A 19,778-nucleotide genomic window follows, 5' to 3' on the forward strand; every position below is an offset into this window, starting at 1 on the left:
TTGCAGGAGATACATATTTGGGGAGAATGCATTCAGTCCGTTAATAAAAGGAGGAGAGGACAAATATACGCCACTTCATATTCAGGCTTTGCCAGGCAGGGGATGGGAAGGGGGTACTGATATGGGTAGCCCAGGAGTTCCCTTTATACACCCTAATCATATTCTAGAACCCCCGCTGCAGGCACCCACAGTCATTTGGATTATTATTTAATCTCAGAAAGTTGGCCCCAGATGGGGTTAATACGGCGTATCTTCTGAGGCTCCCATCTGACCATTCCCACGCCTCCATACTTTTGGGCAACGTCATAGACGCCCACCTATACGGATGTGTCATTTGGGCGCAGACGCCCCTTCCGATCATCCCTTTCAACAGTCAATCACACAATCATTATCCCTTTACTTTCAAGAAAACTGAGGTACATCAGTTAACAGAGTTACAGAGTTACAGACTGGGATGTAATGAAGTCTGTCTTAAAACGACCTATGGGGTCTGCAAACAACTGGAGAGGGATATCCAGACCCTCGAGAAAGACTTGGGGACAACAGGACAGGATCTTCCGACCAGGCCCAACTGCCTGGATGAATAGAATAAGACCTGAAGGCTGCTGTTAGATGCAAGGGGCCGCTTAGAAAAACATCTTCACGCAGCTCGATGCCAGCATCTTCACGCTGAAGGCGATAAGACTGCTGCAATGCTGGCTAGGCTGATCAAAAAGGAAAATTCTCACAGTCCTATTGTATCAATGACCGACACCAATAGTCATCTGGTCTATTCTCAGGGTGCAATGAATGATCTAGTCTGTTCCCACCTCAGCTCATACTATGCCCCCCACCACATATGCACATGGGCGACATTGAAAATTATCACTCCCGGGTGACTCTCCCGGTACTTACACCGGTTGCCCATGAGGACCTTGACCATCCTGTTACTAGGGAGGAGTTGGTCGCAGCAATCCGTTCTCTTAAAACCTTGAAAACTCCTGGGATTGATGGCTTCCCAGCGGAGTTTTATCATAAATATGCCAATACTTTGGCGGACAAACTCCTAGAAGTCTGCGAGGAATCCTGAACCGTGGCGTGCTCCCGCCCACAATGCAGGAGGCGCTCAGAATTATGGTTCCTAAGCCAGGCAGAGACCCTGCTGTACCATCTGCAGTTAGACCCACATCATTACTGAACATCGATGTTAAAGTGCAGAGTGGCATCCTAGCCTCCCGCCTTCTTCCTTATATTTCCTCCTTGGTAAACTCGGACCAATCTGAGTTAATTCCTAAGCGCAGTACCCTACACAACTTGCAACGACTGGCCCATGCCTATCACTCCACACAGTCTCACCCTGAGGAAATGGCCCTAGTCTTGCGGGATATAGCAGAAGCCTTTGATTCCCTATATTGGCAATATCTATGGCAGGTGTTGAATAAATTCTGTTTCAGACCAGTTTACATACGCTGGGTTCAGCTCCTCTACACGGACTCATGTGCTGAGGTGAAAACTGGAGCGACGGTGTCGTCGATTTTTAATCTCAGTAGGGGGAAGAAGCAGGGGTGCCCCCTCTGACCATTACGTTTTGCACTGGCTATTGAGCCGTTGGCCGCAAATCTTCGTCAGGTATTATACCCCTGGGGCATCTGTAATGATATGTGAGTTTTGACCACTGACTCCACGTTGCGCCTAGCAGCACACCGTCACATTAGTGACCATCAACATAATTTTGATATTGACTTTATTTTAGCATTAGCCACTGCCACGTTAAAAGCTGCAAGTGGTTTTCCACATTGTACAATGTGCACATGTTTTTATTCTTCGTGTACTTTCCCACCAAGGGCTTAGGCTGAGAAGAATGCACTCAGACGGCAGTGACGGTCTTTTTTTAATTGTCACCTTAGGATCGTGGCCAAGTCCCGACGTGTTATTTTCAAAGCTGGCCTAAAGCAATCAGCATTTTTTAAATAAATTAACTTCTGCAGTGAGAAGGATGTTCTAGAATTTTCTTCTTTTGTTTGATCAAAGTATAGGCGAACCAGAGACCAGATGTACCGGGGACAGAGTGCTTGCAGATCTCAGGCATATCCAGGACGCTGGAGTGTGTCATCCTTCCTGTGAGGATAATTGATCTCTCTCTCCTCGATCGATCCTGGGATCTGGCGATCTGATGCTGAATAGGAGGGAGATGGCGCAGTTGTGCCCTTGCCTCATGGTGATGCATATTTTTTAATTCATTATTTGGTTGACATTATAATATAGATCCATATATTTGCTGTATATATTGCAGTGGAGAATCATTTGTACATGTTTTCATATCATTGCTGTGACCATTTTTAAACGTGTGCTTAGCATGCTAATCTCCTTTTACGAACCTTGCATTGTGAAATAATAAATGTATTCTTTGGACTAAGAAGCGCATTCCAGAGATTTTTGTCAGTGCATGAGTGTTTCAGCTCGGTCATTAGTGAAGAAAAACATTTTGCCGCAGTCGGACAGTCTTAAGGGAGGTTGGAAGTTGAGTGTGTACGATTTAAAAGTGAAAATATGTTTTTATTCAGAAAGTTAAAGGAAGCACCGTAAGCCTTTTCTGAAAATGCATATGAAATTAAAATGCCTTGTGATGTCTTGGCTAATGTGTTTTCTTGTTTATCAGGACTTTCTAAATTTTGGGATGAGTGCTTGAATAAAACAGAATTATTAACTGTACTTATAGGTTTAAAAAAGGTGCTTTTTGAACAGAATGGTGACCCTTTTGTTCTTGAAAGGAGGGCCTGGATACTTTTGTCTGCTTACAGAAAAATGCATGAGAGATGTAAGCAGTTAGAAAATGAAAATCAGAAATTAAAGACAGCTTGACACACAAAATACTGTAACTATACTGTCTTGTCAGAACACGTTATTACAAGATAAGGCTGATATCTACCAAGCTGTCACAGGGAAACTGATTTTTCACATTCCAGTAATGAGGAGGTTAAAAAAAGGTGGGGCCAGTGTGAGCTACATGAGCAGAACGTAGTTTGTGTACAGCCAATATTTAGACGAAAAATACATAGTAGCCCACAGTTTTTGGCAGGAGTTGAAATGCATTCTTTAAAAGATTATACCCAGCAAGAAGTTAAGGATTTTAACAATATATTCACTGAGCTTTTGCAGAGTAAAATGTGGCCAGGAATTAGAAACATGATGTTACAGGTAAAACAAAAGATTTTGGAGTTTGCTACTTCTCGCACTAAGCAAGAGACTCAGCGATTCATGGGATTGTTTGATTTTTGGAAACAGCATGACCCTCATCTGAGTAAAATCTTAACCCTTTGGTACAAAGTGACAAGAAAAAAAAACATGAGTTTGAATGGTCAGCAGTGTGCTTTTGATTTGGTAAAAGAAATAATTCAACAGGCCTCAGACTTGTGGACAGTGCAGGAAGGAGACATTGTGTTGCATGTAACTATCCGGGGACAATATGTAGATTGGAGCAGGTGGCAAAAGCAGAGAAAAACAGGAGTGTCCCTGGGGTTCTGGACTAAAAAATGATCTGATGGGACTCTGAAAAACTGGAGAGAGCATTTAACTGAAGCCCTCCAGATTCTGAAAACAGACCCTTGACAAATGCTGAAACTACCCTGATGAAAATGTTAACCCTGATGAAACCGCATGTTGCCACCGACACCATTGTGTACTGGGAAATATAACCTGGAGCTTCAGCTCCTTACAGAGCCACATCAGAATCTGCAGATCTTGACCTACATGCTTACAAAATTGCCCAACTTGTCATAAGTCCAGTGTATGGAGGATTGGTGAAGAAGGGGACTGCCCCAGCCCTTCTGACGGTACAAGGAAAGGGAGGATTTGGTTCAAATGACAAAAACCCCGGTGCTAAGATGTGAGTGGAATTTCCAAATGGCCCTCCAGAACCTACAGAAATTATAGCCAAGGGCCCAAATAATGTTTTGCTGATCATAAAACAAGGAAAGGAAAAGGGGAGCACATTTCAGCTGACAAATGTTATGTGCAAGAAAGATCATACTTGTTTCTTTTACAGATCATACTACGACTTGCCCCTGACCAGGAGTGTGCCGTGTGGTCTCTCTTTGGGCATGTGCGTGTGAGGTTGCGTGAGACAGAACCCCCACCCTGAACCTGATTGATCAATTTTGTTGTGCAACACCCCTGCTGCTTTTGAAGGGCAAAACCTATGGATCCATTTGGCGCTAATTGTGCTTCACAGATCAAAGTCCTGCATGGGAACAATGCAGAGTACCACGGACGTGCTATCAGCCTGTTTGATTGCAATTCAAATGGAACAAACAACATGGCTTGATGACCGCTGCCAGTCACATTAAGCATGTTTAAGTTGCCAGTTGACTGACTATTCTCGTATGGGAATCTCACTTTTACTTACATTCCAGCAAACATTACAGGTGGACCGTGTATCTTTACATGATGTTTCCATCTAACGCTATACCAACTCGTTATCCTAGAGACACTATTCAATCAGTTATTGCCCCAATCAGAATATATAAGCTTCAGTCTTTTTACTGTAGGTGTGCCTGGTTTGACTGTTTATAATATCAATCCCACTTCCATTGCTTTATAGTGATTGCTCTTCTCATTATGTTGCTGTGTACAATGTGTACATAATTTGCTTGTAAAGTTTTTTTTATTTTATTTTTAAGAAAAAAAAAGAGAGAAGTTGATTTTAGGACTATAGGGTATGAGTCATTGGTCAAAAGGGTTAATGTAATGATATGTGAGTTTTGACCACTGACTCCACGTTGCACTTAGCCTAGCAGCACACCGTCACTATAGTGACCACCAACTTCATTTTGCCTATTGACTTTATTTTAGCATTAGCCACTGCCACGTTAAAAGCTGCAAGTAGTTTTCCACATTGTACAATGTGCACGTTTTTATTCTTCGTCTACTTTCCCACCAAGGGCTTAGGCTGATAAGAATGTACTCAGGCAGCAGGGACGGTCTTGTTTTGAATTGGCACCTTGGGATTGTGGCCAAGTCCTGACGTGTTATTTTCACAGCTGGCCTGAAGCAATCAGCATTTTTGAATATATAAATCTGCAGTGAGAGGGTTGTTCTAGAATTTTCCACTTGTTTGTTCAAAGTATAAGAGGCCAAGACCGGATGGACTGGGGACAGAGAGTGTTTGCAGATCTCCGGCATATCCAGGATGCCGTTTCATCCTTCCCGTGAGGAGAATTGATCTCTCGCTCTCCTCGATCAAATCTGGGATGTGGCGATCTGATGCTGAATAGGAGGGAGATCACGCAGTTGTGCACTTGCCTCATGGTGATGCATATTTTTTAATTCAGTATTTGCTTTGCATTATAATATAAATACATACAATTGCTGTATATATTGCAGTGGAGAATCATTTGTACATGTTTTCATCTGATTTCTGTGACCATTTTTAAACGTGTGCTTTTAGCATGCTAATCTCCTTTAACGAACCTTGAGTAGTGAAATAATAAATGTCTTCTTTGAACTAAGAATGTATTACAGAGATTTTTGTTAGTGCATGAGTGTTTCAGCTAGGTCATTAGTGAAGTGACACAGCATCCCAATCGGGAAGACCATCCATGTGGTCTTCCTCTATGCCAATGACACCCTGGTGTATCTTCGTAATCCATCAGTGCCCCAATTTATGTTGGCACTGCAGGACTTTGAGAAAGTCTCAGCCTTGAGAGTTCCTCCCTCCAAATCTAAACTGTACCCTCTAGGCTCCTTGTCTGGTCGAGCCCGCAAGACCCTCCCGCAGTTGTTACCATAGGAAACCACGGATGTATCTGGGAATCCGACTGGAGCCCACAGCACAATCTTTTCATGACCTTAATATAAGGAGAATAATCTTGAGTCTCCAGGTCTCTGTAAACTTCTGTCTGGAACTGCCTTTGTCTCTTATGGGAAGTATTGCTATAATGAAAATGATCATGCTCCCTCCCTGCCTTTTTACCCTACAACGTTCATTCTATGTGATCCCGAGGGCATACTTCCGGAAAATCAACAGCATTATTGGTGATTTGCTGTTTGCGTACAGGCAGAAAAAGGTCCGGCTCTCCACCCTACAGCGCACGTGGGAAAGGGGGGGCTGGAGGTTCCGAATATTGAATACTATATGGCGGTGCATTTGCAGCACACTATACATTGGCTCTCATCAGATGATTCCTGGGAGAGGGACCTGTTGGAGGGCTCCTACGTAGAAGGGGAGCAGCCATCCCTCCTGATGAAGGGATCTAGACTCCCCCAAGCACTCCCTATCTGATTTGACAAGTAGCTAGTCTATGGGAGGATGCTGTCACCAGGGTTATCCGTCAGGCTCTGTATGCCCCAGATATGCCTATATGGTCTCTACAACCATTTCTCAAAATAGCGGAATCCATGTCCATTTGCTGCTGGAGGGAGGGAGGTTGCACCACTATAGAGGATCTCTACCCTGGGGATGCTTCATTGCGATGGTAGAGGCGTTTGACATATTTCGTTTAGGGCAAGGTCAATGTTTACAATACAGTAACATTTCTGCGACAGCGAAGGAGCTTTGGCCCTCTTTTCTGATCACCCCGACATCCACTACACTCTCCATGCTCCTACTCATGGCAGGAGGGCGACGTCTGGTGTCTCATGTGTATCGTGCATTGCGTGACGACCTGACTAGCGCTCCACTGTGGGTTCAAGCCCGCTGGGAAGCAGTGGTTCCAGAGCCCCTATCTGAGAGAGACTGGGAAAATATTCAAACTGGAGTGTGATTGGCCAGTTCCAATGCTCGTTTCAAATTAACGCTATACAATTATCTACATCAAATATAACTTGCTCCACGGACGTTACATGCAATATAGAACACGTGCCCCGATGTCTGCCCTCAATGTACTGTTCCTCAGACTACATTCCTACATATGATATGGGATTGTATGACACTGCTCCCCTAGTGAGAACGCATATTAAGTGGCGTTAATAGGGACTCGGAGTGGCACCTTCAGTTAAATACACAACAGGTTATATTAGGGCTTATACCTGCTGAGGCAAACAGGAAATTTATCCTCCTCTGCATCACATTAGCAAAGCATTGTTTAGCCATTCACTGGCTCGCCTCACAGCCCCCTAAAAATACTGCATGGCTCAGAGATGTGAACTAATGGGCTGCAGCAGAGGAACTCTGCATGAAACAAGTGTGCACATATAATTAAAATAGACAATGACCTTCGGGCATGGGTGGCCATGATACACGATCTTAACCAACAGCGGAGAAATCTCCCTCCTAGCTTGGAATCCGCTGATTGACTATCTTGAAGAGTTACTTTATATATGTCTTACTGACAGTCTTATTTATCCTGCCCCCCGAAACACACGCCTGTTATACGGTTACTCACATACACGCCAGGCAACAATGATGCACACATTGTTCGGAAGGTGGGTGGGATAGGGTGTTCTCCATTATAGTTATCTATTTCTGTTATTGTGATATTTCTGTATGACAACCTATGGATATTGGAATGTATAGATCATGAGATTTCTATGCTTACAGAACAGAAACTCTATTCTACATGGTGTTGCCTTTTTGGAAAATCAATAATCAAGGATTTAAAACAAAAAAAAGTGCAAGAGTAGTAAAAAACAGCATGATTAGGGAAATCATAGTACGAGTAAGAAATCCAGAAATGAGTAGGAAAATCAGAGAACGAGTAGGGAAATGACAGTATGAGTAGGAAATCCAGAGAACGAGTAGGGAAACCGAAGTATGAGTAGATTATGAAAATCAGAGTATGAGTAGGAAATCCAGAGTAGGAAAATTGGAGAATGTGTATGGAAACCATGGCGTGAGTAGGAAATTCAGAGTGCAAGTAGGGAAACTTGAGTACAAGTAAGACAACCAGAGAAAGGTATGGAGATCAGAGTATTCGTAGGAAAACCAGTGTCCAAGTAGGCAATCTATAGTGGGAGTAGGAAATCCAGAGTAAACATAGGAAAACCAGTGAAGGAGTAAGGAAACCAGAGTATCAGTAGGGAAACCACAGTACAAGTAGGAAAAACAGAGTATGAACAAGAAAACTAGAGAACATGTATGGAAACCACAGAACGAGGAGGAAATCGAGAGTATGAGCAGGAAATCCGGAGTATGAGTAGGAAAACCAAAGAAGGAGTATAGAAATCACATTATGATTAGGAAATTCAGAGTACAAGTAGGGAAACCAGAGTACAAGTGAGTAAAAGAAGGATGAAACTTGGAGAATGTGTATTGATAAGATGGTATGAGCAAGAAATTCAGAATACAAGAACAGAAACCAGAGTACAAGTAAGATAACCACAGAAAGAGCATGGCAAGCAGAGTAGGAGTATGGCAAGCAGAGTAGGAGTATGGCAAGCAGAGTAGGAGTAGGGCAAGCAGAGTAGGAGTAGGGCAAGCAGAGTACGAGTAGGGCAAGCAGAGTACGAGTAGGGCAAGCAGAGTACGAGTAGGGCAAGCAGAGTACGAGTAGGGAAAGCAGAGTACAAGTAGGGAAAGCAGAGTATGAGTAGGAAATCCAGAGTATGAGTAGGAAATCCAGAGTATGAGTAGGAAATACAGAGTACGAGTAGGAAATACAGAGTACGAGTAGGATATACAGAGTATGAGTAGGAAAAACAGACAGCGAGTGAGGAAACCAGAGTACAAGTAGGGAAACCAGAATATCAGTAGGTTACCCAGGGAATGAGTAGGGACATCCACAGTATAAGTAGGAAATCCAGAGTATGAGTAGGAAAGTAAAGTATTGTACAGTAGGGAAACTGTAGTACAAGAAGGAAAAACCAAAGTACGAATAGGAAAACCAGAATATGAGTACAGAAACCAGAGTACCAGTGGGGAAACCAGAGCGCAAGTAGGGAAACCAAGTATGAGTAGTTAAACCAGAGAATTAGAAGGACAACAACATAGCAAGAAGCAAACAGGGAAAAGACAAGAAGAACAGGATAAAAACAATTGTGGGAAAGTAGGGAAAAGCATAAGAGAGAGAAAAGGATTACACATTGAAAAAGGCTAGAGAGGGTAAACATGGAGAATAGTCAGATTAAAGAGAAGCTAAAGAACAGTCAGAATAAAGAAAAGATGAATAGTCAGGTTAGAGAAAAGATAAAGAACAGTCATGATAAAGATAAAGAATAGTCGGGATAAGGAAAAGAAAGAATAGTCAGATTAAAGAAACAAAAAAGACAAGTTGGGATAAAGAAAAGATAAAGAATACACAGGATAATGAAACGAGAAAGAAGTCAGGATAAAGAAAAGATGAAGAATTGTCATGATAAAGCATAGTCAAGAAGAAGAATAGTCATGATAAACAACAGATAGATAATGAGTAGTCAGGATAAAGAAAAGATGAAGAATAATCACAATAAAGAATAGCCATGATAAAGAAAAAAAACAGAATAGTCCCTACAAAGAAAAGATCATTAATAGTCAGGGTGAAGAAAAGCTGAAAAAACCAACAATATTCAGGATAAAGAAGGGATGAAGAATAACCAGGGCAAAGAAAAGATGAATAATAGGATATAGGAAAGATGCATGATCAGTATAAAGAAAAGATGAAGAATAGTCAGGATAAAGAAATGAAAAAGAAAATTCAGCATAACAAACAGACAAATAGTTAGTATAAAGAAAAGATGAAGATTAGCTAAGAAAGAAATGACAGATAATACTCAGGATATAGAAAAGATGAATAGTAGGGATAAAGGAAAGATGAAGAATAGTGAAGATAAATAAAAGAAAAAAGAATAGTCAGGATAAAGACCAGATAATGAACAGCCACGATAAAAAAAGAAAGAATAGTCAGTATAAAGAAAAGGCAAAGAATAGTCATCATAGAGAAAAGATGAACAGTCAGTATAAAAAAGAAGAATAGTCAGTGAAAACAAAAAGTATAGTCAGTATAAGGAAAAGATGAAGAAAAGCCAGGATAAAGAAAAAGAATAGTCAGAATAAAGAAAAGATAAATAGTCAGGATAAAGAAAAGATGGATTGTCAGGCTGAAGATAAGATAAAGAATAGTCAGGATAAAAACAAGAGAGTAATCAGGATAAAGAGAAGACAAAGAACACTCAGCATAAAGAAAATATGAATAGTCATGATACAAAAAGCAAAGAATTTATCAGGAAAAGATGAAAAATAGTACGATAAAGAAAAGACAAAGAATGATCAGCATAGAGAAAAAGAGTCAGCATGAAAAATGAATAGTCAGTATAAAGAAAAGAATGAATATTCACGATAAAGAAAAGAAAGAATACTCAGGCTAAAAAGAAGATAAAAAGTAGTCAGGATAAAGAAAGGAGAAAAAATAAAGAATAGTCAGGATAGAGAAAAGATGACGAATAGTCATTATAAAGAAAAGATTAAAAATAGGATAAAGAAACGATAAAGACAAGTCAGGATAAAGGAAAGAAGGAAGAGTCAGGATAAAGAAAAGATGAACAGTTAGGACAAAACATATAAAGAATAGTCAGGATAAAAAAATGAATAGGTAGGATAAAGAAATGATAGGAATATTCAGGAGAAAGGAAAGATGAATAGTTAGGCTAAAGAAAAGATGACGAATAATCAGGATAACAAAAAGATGAAGGAAATTCATGATAAAGAATAGCCAGGATAAACAAAAGATAAGGAATAGTCACTATAAAAAAAGATGAAGAATAGAATTAAGAAAAGATTAATAGTCAGCATAAAAAAACTGATAAAAATAGGCAGGATACAGAAAATAATAATAGTCCGGATAAAGAAAAGATAAAGGATAGGCAGGGTAAAGAAAAGATAATGAATGGTTTGATAAAGAATAGATAAATAAGATGATACAAAAAAAGACAGAATACTCGGGATAGAGAAAAGGTGAATAGTCACAATAAAAAACAAAAATTATCAGGATAAAAAAGGATGAAAGATAGTCAAGACAAAGAAAAGACAAAGAATAGCCAGCATAGAAAAAAGATGAATAGCCAGTATAAAGAAAAGATTAAGAATAGTTAGTATAAAGGATAGATGAAGAATAGTCATGATAAAGAAAATATAAGGAATAGTCAGGAGAAAAGACAGATAAGGAATAGCCAGGATAATGAAAAAATAAACAATAGCCAGGATAAAGGATAAAGAAAAGATGAAAAATAGCCAGGATAATGAAAACATGAGACCAGAGAAGTTGTGTGAGTATGAAAGAGAATAATGACCTGAGAAGGAGAAATGGGAATGGATGAGAAATTTGGGGGGGGGGGGGGGGTGAATCAAATCTCTTAGTCTACTACAATAGTTTCAAATAGCATAATTAGTATATAATTGTGGAATACAGTCATTTTGTCATCTTAAAATAGGAGATTGTGGCTGCTGTCATACGGCTGAGCGTCATGCGTTTGAGACTTTTATGGCCCAAAACACTGCTGGAGCACAAGAGTTCAACCTGTGACTTTCCTGTTGGACAAGGCGAGTTCTGCTTTGTCCACTTGTATACGGTATTGGTGCTGCACCTGGTCTCTATAATACACATTCTATCCTGCAGTCAGCTGTAATCATGTCCACTGTCTCCACCACCATGACCTTTACTGCCCTCTTCTGCCATTCCATTTCATTCCCAGACTTCATGTCCTTCACTGTCCTCTACAGACCCCCCACCACTGTGTGCTTCCCTGTCCACACTGTGCCCCCGTTGCTCCCTCCTGTCCATGCTTTCATGTCCTTCCTTGTCCCCTTCTGATCCCACACTGTCCTCCCTCATCACCTCTTAAGAACTCCATCATGCCTTCACTGTCCTCTGTCGACAGAAGGCCATTGTGTCCATCTGTCCCCTTCTGATCCCACGCTGTTCTCCTGTGTCCCCCTGCCCATGCCCTCTTCTTACCTGTCCTTGTCCACCACTGCCTTCCTCTCCAGGTTGTAGATGAGCTGTTTGTGGTCTTCCTCTTGTTTCTTCAGCTTCTCCTCAAGGGCGGCAAACTGAGCACTCAGTTCTTCCTTCTGGACCCTGAATTCTTCCAGTGCTGCCAGTTTGCCAGCTGAAAGGAGATAGGACAAGTTGTGGTCAGGGAAGGGGTCCAAGAGGATCAGCTGTGATCAGAGGACGTCAGTGGGGTCAATGGGGGTCAGTGAAGGAGGTTCAGTGGTAACTGGAAGGATATTCTGTGATCAGTGGAAGAGTTGTCAGTTAAGGGTGTTCAATGGTCAAGTAAAGGGGTTCAGTGGTCAGTGAAGGGAGTTGGAGTGGTCAGTGAAGGGAGTTGGAGTGGTCAGTGAAGGGAGTTGGAGTGGTCAGTGAAGGGAGTTGGAGTGGTCAGTGAAGGGAGTTGAGTGGTCAGTGAAGTGGTTCAGCAGTCATTGCAGGTGTTCAGTAGTCAGTGAAGGGGGGCAATGGTCAGTGATCACTGGGGAGGTTCAGTGATAAAGGAAGAGGATCGGCATTCAGTGGAAGAGTGTTCAGTGGAGGGGTTTGGTAGTCAGGAAAGGGGGTCGGCAGTCAGTGGAAGAGTGTTGATTAAACAGTGTTCATTGGCCAGTGGAGAGGTTCAGGGGGTTAGCGTAGGGGTTCAGTGGTAAGTGAAGGGTGTTCAGGGGTGAGTGGAGGAGTTCAGGGGTGAGTGGAGGGGTTCAGTGCTCAATGGAGGGGGATCAGCAGGTAGTTCTCTGCCTGCTCCTGCCAGAAACATCCAGGGTCGCCAAGGGTGATGGGTGAACAAGAAAGGGAAATCTCTCTCTAAGACTTGTATAACTTACATGTGACAAACCATGCAGCATAGATCTATTTTTTACATTACATTCAGTCCCAATTACTTAGTACATATACTAATTTTACAAAGATGAAACAAACCTATAATGCACAACTAATGCGCAATTATTCAATCACGACTGCTGGTAGAGCAGTGAAGTCCAGAGCCCCTCTGCTGCCCTGAGGCCCAGCTCGGTGCAGAAGAGTCCGCGCATACACAACTGTAGGCTTCTGTGGTGTGAAACTAGGCTTTGTTGGGACCTGTACACAGGATATACAGGACATGTGTACAGAGTGTAAAGGGCCAGGGTTCTGGGCCTCTGATGCAGCAGTGCTGTGTGTACAGGATTTGTGTAGTCTCTAATGTGGCAGGGCTGTGTGTACAGGATGTGTGTAGTCTTTTGAGGCAGGGCTGTGTGACAGGATGTGTGTAGTCTCTAATGTGGCAGGGCTGTGTGTACAGGATGTGTGTAGTCTCTAATGTGGCAGGGCTGTGTGAACAGGATGCATGTAGTCTCTACTGTGGCAGGGCTGTGTGCACAGGATGCATGTAGCCTCTAATGTGGCTGGGCTGTGTGTACAGGATGTGTGTAATCTCTAATGTGGCAGCATTGTGTGTACAGGATGTGTGTAGTCCCTATAGTGGCAGCATTGTGTGTACAGGATGCGTGAAGTCTCTAATGTGGCAGCATTGTGTGTACAGGATGCGTGTAGTCTCTAATGTGGCAGCATTGTGTGTTCAGGATGCGTGTAGTCTCTAATGTGGCAAGGCTTTGTGTACAGGATGTGTGTAGTGTCTATTATGGCAGTGCTGGTTGTACAGGATGCAGGTGGCCTCTATTGTGGCAATGCTGTTTGTACAGCATGCATGTGGCAATGTAGTGAGTACAGGACATGTGTGGCCTCTAATGTAGAGGTGCTGTGTGTACAGGACATGTGTAGTTTCTATTGTGGCAGTGCTGCGAGTATGTAACATTTGGTCTCTAATGTGGCAGGGCTGTGTGTACAGGATGTGTGTGGCCCCTAATATGGCAGTGCTGTGTGTAAAGGACACGTCTGGTCTCTAATGTAGCAGGGCTCTGTGTATGATACATATGTGGCCTCTAATATGGCAGTCCTGTGAGTACAGAATGCGTGTGGTCTCAAATGTGGCAGTGCTGTGTGTATAGGATGTGTGGAGTCTATTGTAGCAGTGCTGTGTGTACAGGATGTGTGCATTCTCTATTGTGGCAGTGCGGTGTGTACAGGATGTGTGTAGGCTCTAATGTGGCAGCATTGTGTGTACAGGATGTGTGTAGTCTCTATTGTGGCAGGGCTGTGTGTACAGGATGTGTGTAGTATCTAATGTGGCAGGGCTGTGTGTACAGGATGTGTGTAGCCTCTAATGTGGCAGGGCTATGTGTATAGGATGTGTGTAGTATCTAATGTGGCAGGGCTGTGTGTAGTGTCTGTTATGGCAGTGCTGTGTGTACAGGATGCGGGTGGCCTCTACTGTGGCAGTGCTGTTTGTACAGCATGCATGTGTACAGGACATGTGTAGTCTCTATTGTGGCAGTGCTGCAAGTATGTAACATGTGGTCTCTAATGTGACAGGGCTGCTTGTAAAGGATGTGTGTGGCCTCTAATATGGCAGTGCTGTGTGTAAAGGACACGTTTAGTCTTTAAAGAGGCACAGCTCTGTGTACAGGACATATGTGGCCTCTAATATGGCAGTCCTGTGAGTACAGAATGTGTGTGGTCTCAAATGTGGCAGGGCTGTGTGTACAGGATATGTGGGGTATATAATGTGCCAGTGCTGGGTGTATAAGGCATGTGGTCTCTATTGTGGCAGTGCAGTGTGTACAGGATGTGTGTAGTCTCTAATGTGGCAGGGCTGTGTGTACAGGATGTATGTAGTCTATTGTGGCAGGGCTGTGTGTACAGGATGTGTGTAGTCTCTAATGTGACAGGACTGTGTGTACAGGATGTGTGTAGTCTCTATTGTGGCAGGCTCTAATGTGGCATGGCTGTGTGTACAGGATGCGTGTAGTCTCTATTGTGGCAGGGCTGTGTGTACAGGATGCGTGTAGTCTCTAATATGGCAGTGCTGTGTGTAAAGGACACATTTGGTCTCTAAAGAGGCACAGCTCTGTGTACAGGACATATTGGCCTCTAATATGGCAGTCCTGTGAGTACAGAATGTGTGTGGTCTCAAATGTGGCAGGGCTGTGTGTACAGGATATGTGGGGTATATAATGTGCCAGTGCTGGGTGTATAAGGCATGTTGTCTCTATTGTGGCAGTGCGGTGTGTACAGGATGTGTGTAGTCTCTAATGTGGCAGGGCTGTGTGTACAGGATGTATGTAGTCTATTGTGGCAGGGCTGTGTGTACAGGATGTGTGTAGTCTATTGTGGCAGGCTCTAATGTGGCAGGGCTGTGTGTACAGGATGTGTGTAGTCTCTATTGTGGCAGGGCTGTGTGTACAGGATGCGTGTAGTCTCTAATGTGGCAGCATTGTGTGTACAGGGTGTGTGTAGTGTCTTTTGTGGCAGTGCTGTGTGTACAGGATGTGTAGCCTCTAATGTGGCAGGGCTGTGTGTACATGATGTGTGTAGTCTCTAATGTGGCAGGGCTGTGTTTAGTGTCTATTATGGCAGTGCTGTGTGTACAGGATGCGTTTGGCCTATAATGTGGCGGTGCATTAAGTACAGGACATGTGTGGCCTCTAATGCAGAGGTGCTGTGTGTACAGGACATGTGTAGTCTCTATTGTGGCAGTGCTGCAAGTATGTAACATGTGGTCTCTAATGTGGCAGGGCTGCTTGTACAGGATGTGTGTGGCCTCTAATATGGCAGTGCTGTGTGTAAAGGACACGTTTGGTCTTTAAAGAGGCACGGCTCTGTGTACAGGACACATGTGGCCTCTAATATGGCAGTCCTGTGAGTACAGAATGTGTGTGGTCTCAAATGTGGCAGGGCTGTGTGTACAGGATATGTGGGGTATATAATGTGCCAGTGCTGGGTGTATAAGGCATGTGGTCTCTATTGTGGCAGTGCGGTGTGTACAGGATGTGTGTAGTCTATTGTGGCAGGGCTGTGTGTACAGGATGTGTGTAGTCTCTAATGTGACAGGACTGTGTGTATAGGATGTGTGTAGTCTCTAATGTGACAGGACTGTGTGTATAGGATGTGTGTAGTCTATTGTGGTAGGCTCTAATGTGGCAGGGCTGTGTGTACAGGATGTGTGTAGCCTCTAATGTGGCAGGTCTGTGTGTAGTGTCTGTTATGGCAGTGCTGTGTGTACAGGATGCGGGTGGCCTCTATTGTGGCAGTGCTGTTTGTACAGCATGCATGTGGCCTATAATGTGGCAGTGCAGTGAGTACTGGACATGTGTGGCTTCTACTGTAGAGGTGCTGTGTGTACAGGACATGTGTAGTCTCTATTGTGGCAGTGCTGCAAGTATGTAACATGTGGTCTCTAATGTGGCAGGGCTGCTTGTACAGGATGTGTGTGGCATCTAATATGGCAGTGCTGAGTGTAAAGGACACGTTTGGTCTCTAAAGAGGCACGGCTCTGTGAACAGGACATATGTGGCCTCTAATATGGCAGTCCTGTGAGTACAGAATATGTGTGGTCTCAAATGTGGCAGGGCTGTGTGTACAGGATATGTGGGGTATATAATGTGCCAGTGCTGGGTGTATAAGGCATGTGGTCTCTATTGTGGCAGTGCGGTGTGTACAGGATGCATGTGATCTCTAATGTGACAGGGCTGTGTGTGTAGGATGCATGTGGCCTCTAATGTGACAGGGCTGTGTGTATGGGACTTGTGGTCTTTAATGTGGCAGTGGTGTGTGTATAAGACTTGTGGGGTCTCTCATCTGGCAATGTTGTGTATATAGCATGTGTGGGGCCTCTAGTTTGGCAGTGTTGTGTATATTCGATGTGTGGGGTCTCTGGTGTGGCAGTGTTGTCTCTATAGGATGTGTGAGGTCTCTAGTCTAGCAATGTTGTGTATACAAGATGTGTGTGCCCTCTAATGTGGCAGTGCAGTGTGTACAGGATGTGTATGGTCTCTAATGTGGCAGTGCGGTGTGTACAGGACGCGTTTGGTCTCTAATGTGGCAGTGTTGTGTGTACAGGACATGTGGTCTCTAATTTGGCAGTGTTGTGTGTATAGGATGTGTACGGAAATGCCTCCTTGGCATGGTTACCCCCTAACTTTTTGCCTTTGCTGATGCTAAGTTTTAATTGAAAGTGTGCTGGGACCCTGCTAACCAGGCCCCAGCACTAGTGTTCTTTCCCTAAACTGTACCTTTGCTTACACAATTGGCACACCCCTGGCACTCAGATAAGTCCTTTGTAACTGGTACCCCTGGTACCAAGGGTCCTGATGCCAGGGAAGGTCTCTAAGGGCTGCAGCATGTCTTATGCCACCCTAGGGACCCCTCGCTCAGCACATGCACACTGCCTCACAGCTTGTGTGTGCTGGTGGGGAGAAAATGACTACGTCCACATGGCACTCCCCTCAGAGTGCCATGCCAACCTCACACTGCCTGTGGCATAGGTAAGTCACCCCTCTACCAGGCCTTACAGCCCTAAGGCAGGGTGCACTATACCACAGGTGAGGGCATATGTGCATGAGCACTATGCCCCTACAGTGTGTAAGCAAAACCTTAGACATTGTAAGTGCAGGGTAGCCATAAGAGTATATAGTCTGGGAGTTTGTCAAACACGAACTCCACAGTTCCATAATGGCTACACTGAAATCTGGGAAGTTTGGTATCAAACTTCTCAGCACAATAAATGCACACTGATGCCAATGTGAAATTTATTGTAACATACACCCAGAGGGCATCTTAGAGATGCCCCCTGAATACCAATCCGACTTCTAGTGAAGCCTGACCAGTTTCTGCCAGCCTGCCACACACCAGACATGTTGCTGGCCACATGGGGAGAGTGCCTTTGTCACTCTGTGGCCAGGAACAAAGCCTGTACTGGGTGGAGGTGCTTCACACCTCCCCCTGCAGGAACTTTAACACCTGGTGGTGAGCCTCAAGGGCTCACCCCTTTTGTTACAGCGCCCCAGGGCATCCCAGCTAGTGGAGATGCCCGCCCCTCCGGCCTCTGCCCCCACTTTTGGCGGCAAGGCTGGAGGAGATCATGAGGAAAAACAAGGAGGAGTCACCCACCAGTCAGGACAGCCCCTAAGGTGTCCTGAGCTGAGGTGACCCCTGCCTTTAGAAATCCTCCATCTTAGTTTTGGAGGATTCCCCCAATAGGATTAGGGATGTGCCCCCCTCCCCACAGGGAGGAGGCACAAAGAGGGTGAAGCCACCATCCAGGACAGTAGCCATTGGCTACTGCCCTCCCAGACCTAAACTCACCCCTAAATTTAGTATTTAGGGGCACCCCAGAAAATCAGATTCCTGCAACCTGAAGAAACAGGAAGCACTGCTGACCTACAAGTCTGCAGAGAAGACGACAACTGCTTTGGCCCCAGCCCTACTGGCCTGTCTCCTGATTCGAAAACCTGCAACCAGCGACGCATCCGACAGGGACCAGCAACCTCTGAAGCCTCAGAGGACTGCCCTGGACTAAAGGACCAAGAAACTCCCATGAGCAGCGGCCCTGCTCAAAACCAGCTACTTCTTTGCAACAAAGAAGCAACTTCCAAAGACTTCATGTTTCCCGCCGGAAGCGTGAGACTTCACACACTGCACCCGATGCCCCCAGCTCGAGATCCAGTGAACAAACACCACAGGGAGGACTCCCGGCGATTGCGAGCCCGTGAGTAGCCTGAGACGACCCCCCTGAGCCTTCACAGCTATGCCTGCAGAGAGAATCCAAAGGCTCCCCCTGACCGCGACTGCCTGTAACAAGGGACCAGACGCCTGGACCCAGCACTGCACCCGCAGCCCCCAGGACCTGAAGAAATCAAACCTCAGCGCAGGAGTGACCCCCAGGCGACCCTCTGCCTAGCCCAGGTGGTGGCTGTCCCGAGAAGCCCCCCTGTACCTGCCTGCACCGCTAGAGTGACCCCCGGGTCTCTCCATTGTTTCCTACCTGAAACCCGATGCCTGCTTTGCACACTGCACCCGGCCGCCCCTGTGCCACTGAGGGTGTGTTTTGTGTGCCTACTTGTGTCCCCCCCTCCCCCAAGTGCTCTACAAAACCCCCCTGGTCTGCCCCCCGACTACGCAGGTACTTACCTGCTGGCAGAGCACCCCTGTTCTCTATAGGCGCCTATGTGTTTTGGGCACCTCTTTGACCTCTGCACCTGACCGGCCCTGAGCTGCTGGTGTGGTAACTTTGGGGTTGCCTTGAACCCCAAACGGTGAGCTGCCTATGCCCAGGAACTGAGACTTGTAAGTGTTTTACTTACCTCGCAATCTAACCTTTACTTACCTCCCCCAGGAACTGTTGATTTTTGCACTGTGTCCACTTTTAAAATAGCTTATTGCCATTTTAACAAAGACTGTATATGATATTGCTTTTATTCAAAGTTCCTAACTTACCTGTGTGAAGTACCTTGCATTTCATGTGTTTACTTCAAATCTTGAACCTGTGGTTCTTAAAATAAACTAAGAAAATATATTTTTCAATATAAAAACCTATTGACCTGGAGTAAGTCTTTGAGTGTGTGTTTCTCATTTATTGCCTGAGTGTGTACAACAAATGCTTAACACTACCCTCTGATAAGCCTACTGCTCGACCACACTACCACAAAATAGACCATTAGAATTATCTAATTTTGCCACTATCTTACCTCTAAGGGGAACCCTTGGGCTCTGTGCACACTATTTCTTACTTTGAAATGGTATGTATAGAGCCAACTTCCTACAGGATGCCTGGGGCCCCTAGTGTGGCAGTGTTGTGTGTATAGGATGCCTGGGGTTCCTAATGTGGCAGTGTTGTGTGTATAGTATGTGTGGGGTCTCTAGTGTGGCATTATTTTGTGTACAAGATGCATAGGGTCTCTAGTGTGACAGTGCTGTGTGTACAGGACATGTGGTTTCTAATCTGGCAGTGGTGTGTGTATAGGATGCATTTGGTTTCTAATGTGGCAGTGTTGGGTGTACAGGATGCATGGGGTC

At 44.5% G+C, this 19,778-nt stretch overlaps 1 protein-coding gene across 1 annotated transcript in view; it reads right to left on the reverse strand.

The window, feature by feature from the left end:
* Positions 1-19,778, reverse strand: part of CFAP157 (cilia and flagella associated protein 157) — a 134,421-nt gene that overhangs the window by 69,103 nt on the left and 45,540 nt on the right. The window contains exon 3 of the mRNA XM_069236966.1: positions 11,844-11,997. Coding sequence (XP_069093067.1) covers positions 11,844-11,997 — 154 coding nt within the window. The remainder of the gene's footprint in view (positions 1-11,843; positions 11,998-19,778) is intronic.

Source organism: Pleurodeles waltl, chromosome 6 (genome assembly GCF_031143425.1).
Source record: "Pleurodeles waltl isolate 20211129_DDA chromosome 6, aPleWal1.hap1.20221129, whole genome shotgun sequence".
Classification (NCBI taxonomy): Eukaryota; Metazoa; Chordata; class Amphibia; order Caudata; family Salamandridae; genus Pleurodeles; species Pleurodeles waltl.